The sequence below is a fragment of the Mus pahari genome, chromosome 3 (genome assembly GCF_900095145.1).
Source record: "Mus pahari chromosome 3, PAHARI_EIJ_v1.1, whole genome shotgun sequence".
In the NCBI taxonomy this organism is placed as follows: Eukaryota; Metazoa; Chordata; class Mammalia; order Rodentia; family Muridae; genus Mus; species Mus pahari.
Genome location: NC_034592.1, coordinates 162,317,348 through 162,324,237, shown reverse-complemented (window position 1 = coordinate 162,324,237; position 6,890 = coordinate 162,317,348). Strand labels below are relative to the sequence as shown.

The window sequence follows — 6,890 nt, the reverse complement described above, 5'->3', positions numbered from 1 at the left end:
ACACGTCCCCCTGACGCCAGACGCCAGCAGCGTGACCCGGGAGGGCGGGGCGCTGACGGTGAGTGTGCGCTTTTGAGCGGCGGCGGCCCGAACTATCGCGTCCGCAGTGATGAGCTACGACCGCGCCATCACCGTCTTCTCGCCCGACGGCCACCTCTTCCAAGTGGAGTACGCGCAGGAGGCGGTCAAAAAGGGCTCCACCGCGGTGAGCCGGCCGAGGGCCTGCGCGACGGGGTGTAAAAGGAAGCGGGGCACGCAGACCTGGGCGCGGGGGCCGCGCTATCTGCTGGCGGCGGGTGGCCCAGGAGGTGACGGGAGCTGAATGGTGACGACGTAGTAAGGGCACCAGGTCGCGGGGGCTGCGCCGCGCTCCCCGGAGAGCCGGGCGATTTTACCTGGCTTCCCCACTGCGGAGCATCTAGGCGAGCGCATCCCCGGGGCTGGGCCGGGGCCATCTTGGTGCTCTGCGCGCGGCGCGGACGGCGGAGGCCGCAGGTGGGCGCGGGCGGCGGGCTGTAGCCGGCGCCGGCCGCGACTTGCGGATCTACGAGCTAGGCCCAGGTGGGCGTTGTGAACAAAGGGCGGTTCGTCGGCCCTGAGATGGTGACAGGCTGCTTCCGGGTCCGCATGCGCCACCGACGCCGCGTTCTGGTTCCGGTGGGCCCCTGTCACCGCGCCCCAGTTTTGTTCAGTCCTTAGCGCTATTTAGAAAAGGACTCCCCATACCTGTAAGCGCCAGCAGTGAGACAGTTTTAGTTTTGGTTTTTGTTTTTCCCGAGTCACCGGATCTTCCGGAACACACGTGGTTCCGAGTCTTGAAACGCTTGCATTTCCCAGGTATTTTATCTCCTTGAAACTAAAGCCCCAAAGCTTTTGGTGACCCAATCCACCCAAGAACTCTGGAATAACCGGGCTTGGAAGAGAGAGAGAGAGAGAGAGAGACAGAGACAGAGAGAGACAGAGAGAGACAGAGAGAGACACAGACAGACAGATTCCCTGAAACTAGAGTTGCCATATGGGTGCTGGGAATTGAACCTGGGGTCCTGTGGAAGAGCAACCGCAGAGCCATCACTCCAAACTCAAGAGAGATGGCTAGTGAGAAACGTCTTTCAAAACAAAACAAAAACCTGTGAGGCCGGTGAGGTGGCTAAATCGGTGAAGTGCTTGATCTGAGGCTCCTTGCACTGCACCCGGTGATGTGCCTGGAATCCCAGTGTCTGGGAGGCAGAGGCAGGAGGATACACTGGGCTTGCTGATCAGTAAGTGTAGCAGAATCTGTGCGCTTCAGGTTCAGTGTGAGACTCTATCTCAAAAAACAAGTTGGAGGGCTGGAGAGATGATGGGGCAGTTGAAGAGTGCAGATCTGCTCTTGAAGAGTACTGAATTTAGTTTCCAGCACCCAAAATCTACGGATCAAAACTGCCTTACACTTAAGTTCCAAAGGCTCCAGCACCTCTGGCCTCTATGGGCAGCTGCACTCAGGTGCACACACACAACATACTTTTAAGAAAAAGTAAAACTGCTTTTAAAGTTGGAGAAGGGGTTGAGGGAGACACGAGTGTATAGACCTCTGGTCTCCATGCACTCAGTAGGAATGTTCTGGAATATGGGGTGCCTGTCTCCAGTGGTCCCAACTGGCAGCTGTCTGCTCCACCCAGCTAGCTTCTCTGGATCCTGTGGGTCACAAGAATCAACACAGAAGGAACTTGTGAAATCACTCTAGGCCCTTGTTGAGCCTTGTGGAAGGTTCCTGGTATCTGGAGGTCTGGGCCCAGGAATCCTGTCCCACATCAGAGGGAGCTGGCAAGGAGCTGTGCCCTCTACCAAACCACCCTTCCCGGGATTGCTACATTTGTTTCTGTTCCTCTCTTGACTGAAATGCTCTTTCTTGGGTTTATTGTGGGGTTTTGTTTTAACAAAATTTCAATAGCTGGATTTTATCAATGAAGACTAGGAACTAGATGCTGGAGTGAAAGCCTGCTCGCTCCCAGAGGCAGAGAAAGAACCCAACTGACCACCTTCCTCAGTCAGTGTCCCACCAGGAATGCTGCCCCTTCTCTTGCTGGCTCTCAAAACCTTCAAACTGAATGTCCCTCCTTTCTGCTTCCTGTGTCTCTCTGTCCATCCTCCGGACTTCTTACTCTATGGCTGTTGTTGTCGTAGTTGCTGTTTTAAATAGTCTTATCTTCACTTCTGGCCAACTGGTTGCATGTCCTGCCTCTTGACCTATGATTGACTTTATTTAATCTTGTTTACAATATTCAAGCAGAAAGCACACCTTGGACTAAAGGTGTGAGCTGAGGCTGAGCCATACCACAGCTAAAAAGATGTTTTGTTTTTTTAGTAAACACCACCATTAACAGTATGACCAAATATCCTACAATATTGGTTTGATTTTGATTTTGGTGCTGGGCAAACACCATTCCACATCCCCGGCCCATTTTCCCCTGTCTATACAGGGGCCACTTCCTCACTTCTACAATAGTAGCCATGAGCAGGGAGGGGTGTCTTAAACAGTGGATAGTGCTTCACTTTGTAGCACACCGGGTCCTGCCAGTACTATGTGCAGTGTGAACAGGCAGGATTGTGGCCTGGGGTTTAGTCAACTCAGGGTCTCAGACCTATCCAGCTGTGATACAGTTGTAACCGCCTCAGTGCTTTGAGGACATGAAATTGGCATTCAGGTCCTGATAACTTGTCCTGGTCCTCAGGAGTGGATCTGGATCCTCATTGTGGTACAGTTTGTCAAGCAGTAGGCAAGATATGGATGGGCATACTTTTCTGCAGGGCTCTTGCACCAAGCCTTCTGTGTGCCTAACCCCACTCCATTCTGCTGTGTCAGAAAATAACAGCTGTCCTCATACAGTTCTTAAAAGTGACATGTATTTTCATTTAAGGTTGGTGTTCGAGGAAAGGACATTGTTGTTCTTGGTGTGGAAAAAAAATCAGTGGCCAAGCTACAAGATGAAAGAACAGTACGAAAAATCTGCGCCTTGGATGATAACGTCTGTATGGCCTTTGCAGGTATAAGTTGGACCAGGGTGGCAAGCAGAGCATTGGTGACCAGTTGGAGGGGATGGGCAGTTGTGACACATGTAAACTGGGTAAATGAAGTGGATATGAGCCTCTGAGTTCCAGGCTAGCCTGGACTACAGAGCAAGAACAGCAGTTGTAGCTTGGGGTCTCTCCTGGGGATTGTTGGACCTGACTGCTGCTGTTAGTATGTCTGTATCAGCAACAGTCCCTGACTCTCCAGTCCAGGAGCCTCTTTGCTGAGCCTCACTGGAAACACAGAGATGGCAGGTACCATCCTCAGCAGATCCAACCTAAGTCTCAATTCCCCTAAACAAAACTGAGTGCCAGCATAACTGGATTCGCAGTTGTTCGTGTACTTGCTTCTTGAGACAGCTTGCAGAAGCTGGTGTGCTATGGGATGTGATGATCAAACACGGTGTGGCTTGACGTTCTTGTACTTAGTTGTATCCATGAGCTGTCCTGACAGGAACCTTTGTCTCAGGTCTCACTGCTGATGCAAGGATAGTCATCAACAGAGCCCGGGTAGAGTGCCAGAGCCACCGGCTGACAGTGGAGGACCCAGTGACTGTGGAGTACATCACCCGCTACATTGCAAGTCTGAAGCAGGTAGGTGCCATGTGACTTCATCTTGCCAGCCTCTTGCATCTTCTGGCTTGGATTCATCCTGACTCTGTTTTCTGGAGGGGAGTATAAGTATCTGTCTAGCAACTCTGGTTGAGGGGGTGCTGAAAGGCACCCCCAACTCTGTAGTTGGAACTTTAGAGACAGATTATAGCTGGAACATATCAGCCTGTGTTGAGGTGACTTCCAATAGTCTCAACAGTTAAGGACATTAGCTGCTCTGAGGACCCAGGTTCAATTCCCAGCACTCACAAAGTAGCTTATAAGCAGTCTCTAACCCCTCCTCCTGACACAAGACACAAATGCACATAAATGAATCTTTGGGCATGTCTGAGAGGAAGGGAATGCACTGAAGTCCTCCATCCATCTGAATTGCAGGCAGCTTCCTTTTCTCTCTTCACTAACCACTTGTCTGTCTGGCATGAACTTTTGTGGTTGATGGTGCTCACTTTTCTCCTTTCAGCGTTATACACAGAGCAATGGGCGCAGGCCATTTGGTATCTCTGCCCTAATTGTGGGTTTTGACTTTGATGGCACCCCCAGACTCTATCAGACTGACCCCTCGGGCACATACCATGCTTGGAAGGTAAGCCGTTTCAAAACAGTAGAGCTTTAGTCTGTGCCCTCACTTCTGGAGAGCCAGCTGTAGACCCTGAAGGAGGCAGCCTCCAGCCAGCCACCCAGACTGGCTCTACTAAGGCGTGCATGTATTTTAGGCCAATGCCATAGGCAGGGGCGCCAAGTCAGTGCGTGAGTTTCTGGAGAAGAACTACACAGACGATGCCATTGAAACAGATGATCTGACCATCAAACTCGTGATCAAGGCACTATTAGAAGTGAGTGTACTGGGGGAACCCCCCCACATCCCTGACAGGACAGGCCTGCTGGGTGGCAGTGGCATGGTTGATGGGTTCTTTAAACAGCTTGGTCAGTTGGGGCTTGCCTGAAGGCAGAACATGAGAAACAGTGCTGCGCTGTAGAGTTCCCTGCTCAGGTGACTGGTTTTCCTCCAGAGGCTTGTGTTGCTGAACTATGGAATTGGGGTGCATGTAGGCTGAGCCAAAGGGAGTAGAGCTGGAAATACAGGCTTTGAGCCCCAGGGGCCATTGCTGTACAGGCTGGAGGTTACACAGGCATCTTGCTTGAGTGGACATGACTCGGCAGTATTTGGGGCAATGGATGTTCCATCTTTGAGGACAGACACACCTTGACTTTTTGCCTTCAAGGTGGTCCAGTCAGGTGGCAAAAACATTGAACTTGCCGTCATGAGGCGGGATCAGCCCCTCAAGGTAAGCCTACTTTTGGGTGGAAGGGTTCTTGTAGGGGAGGGCTTACATACCCAGTTATTACTGACATTGATTTTTGCTTTATTGGTTTCTTAGCTTACAGGGCTAAAATGACTTGGGGAAAAACCTCCCCAGGCCCTGTGATATTTGCCTCTGAAGTTTACTTTCTCACAGGGCCATTTGCCATTAGCTGCTGCCCCTTAACATTCCCACTCCCATCTGACTCCCTCTCTGCTTCGAGGTCATGCCTTGCTCCTAGCAGCACTCCACAGGGCTGTTAAAAGTAGCCTCCCTACCCCATGGTGCTATGTTTGTGCCCTGTGTGGAGAGATTAACCATGCTTCTTGTGGAGCAGATTCTAAATCCTGAAGAAATTGAGAAGTATGTTGCTGAAATTGAGAAGGAGAAAGAAGAAAATGAAAAGAAGAAGCAAAAGAAAGCACCTTGATGAAGAGGCGCTGGTCAGGCAGCAGCTCTGAGCCTCCATCTGGGCAAGCCTCGGTGCTGTGGGCCTGGTGGCCATTTGTCCCAGTCCAATAAACTACTACATTTTTTAACTCTGTGATGAGAACCTGTCGTCATTTGGGTGCATTGTAGTTAAGATGGGATCTTTTGTGTCTTTCTTGCATGAGTGCTTGCTTCATCCACTCTCAGGATATGCATTGAAGGTGTAGCAGGTCCTGGGTTCTCAATACATTTCCTTTTAGACTTTTGGTAAGGAAAGCCAAGCCTAGCCTGTGAGGCTCAGCATGGGACAGTTGGTAGTGCTCTTCCAAAGGGCTTGGGTTTGGTTCCCAGCACTCACATCAGAGGGCTTCCAACTGTCTCCAGTTCACAAGTATGGTCGATATATACTCAGTGATATACATACACCCATACACAAACCTGGAGGGAAACCTCCATCTCCCACACCACCCCCAAACAGCTCAGTGTTCAATCCATTTTCCCGTTTGTCACATTTTTTACGTTAACCATGAGGCTCCTTTTTTCCCCTTGGCTAGAAATGCACTTCCTCTTGGCTTCTAGACCAGTTTTTCTTCCTGCCACCTGCTTTAGCTTACAGCTTTTCCCTTGCCCTGCCCCTTCCTTGGTTTACAAGTTTTGTAAAAACAAGCAAACTTGGGTCAAACTTAAACCTAGCACAACATCTGTGTGATTCAACACTGACTCAGTAGAAACCAACCCTGTTCAGTTTTCTGAACAGCTTACAGCTTTTCCCTTGCCCTGCCCCTTCCTTGGTTTACAAGTTTTGTAAAAACAAGCAAACTTGGGTCAAACTTAAACCTAGCACAACATCTGTGTGATTCAACACTGACTCAGTAGAAACCAACCCTGTTCAGTTTTCTGAACAGCTTACAGCTTTTCCCTTGCCCTGCCCCTTCCTTGGTTTACAAGTTTTGTAAAAACAAGCAAACTTGGGTCAAACTTAAACCTAGCACAACATCTGTGTGATTCAACACTGACTCAGTAGAAACCAACCCTGTTCAGTTTTCTGAACAGCTTACAGCTTTTCCCTTGCCCTGCCCCTTCCTTGGTTTACAAGTTTTGTAAAAACAAGCAAACTTGGGTCAAACTTAAACCTAGCACAACATCTGTGTGATTCAACACTGACTCAGTAGAAACCAACCCTGTTCAGTTTTCTGCTTTAGGATGCTGCTTCCACCTAGCACACACATTCTTATCAATGGTTCCAAGACTGATGGCCTCCCTCAGGCTCCTCCAGCCTGATGGCCATGCATCTCTTGAGGACTGGACCTATACTAGCTTGCATCCATACCAGACTGAAATGTTCATCCCAGCAAGACAGCCCAGTGAGAACCGTCCTGCCTACTTGTCTGTGGCCACCAGGTCACTTTTCTGGTGCACCATACAGTTCCCTGTAAGGACCTCTGAATCCTAGCCTGCATGTGCTTTTGACAGGCAAGACACAGGTGACAGGCAGCACTT

The 6,890-nt window shown here is 50.2% G+C and overlaps 1 protein-coding gene across 1 annotated transcript; it reads left to right on the top strand.

Moving 5' to 3' along the window:
* The first annotated feature begins 18 nt into the window (after nt 1–18).
* Nucleotides 19–5,500, top strand: Psma7 (proteasome subunit alpha 7). Its single transcript, XM_021195042.1, has 7 exons — nt 19–205; nt 2,898–3,024; nt 3,518–3,642; nt 4,121–4,243; nt 4,374–4,493; nt 4,884–4,946; nt 5,299–5,500. The coding sequence occupies exons 1-7, from the start codon at nt 110–112 to the stop codon at nt 5,389–5,391; spliced, it is 747 nt and encodes a 248-aa protein (XP_021050701.1). The 5' UTR covers nt 19–109; the 3' UTR covers nt 5,392–5,500.
* The last annotated feature ends 1,390 nt before the right edge of the window (nt 5,501–6,890 follow it).

Excerpts from the sequence above, each read along its gene's own strand:
- Psma7 (XM_021195042.1), top strand. The coding sequence starts at position 110 with ATGAGCTACGACCGCGCCATCACCGTCTTCTCGCCCGACGGCCACCTC. Across the intron at positions 3,643-4,120 it reads ACATTGCAAGTCTGAAGCAG|CGTTATACACAGAGCAATGG; the intron begins GTAGGTGCCATG and ends TTCTCCTTTCAG. Across the intron at positions 4,244-4,373 it reads GCACATACCATGCTTGGAAG|GCCAATGCCATAGGCAGGGG; the intron begins GTAAGCCGTTTC and ends CATGTATTTTAG.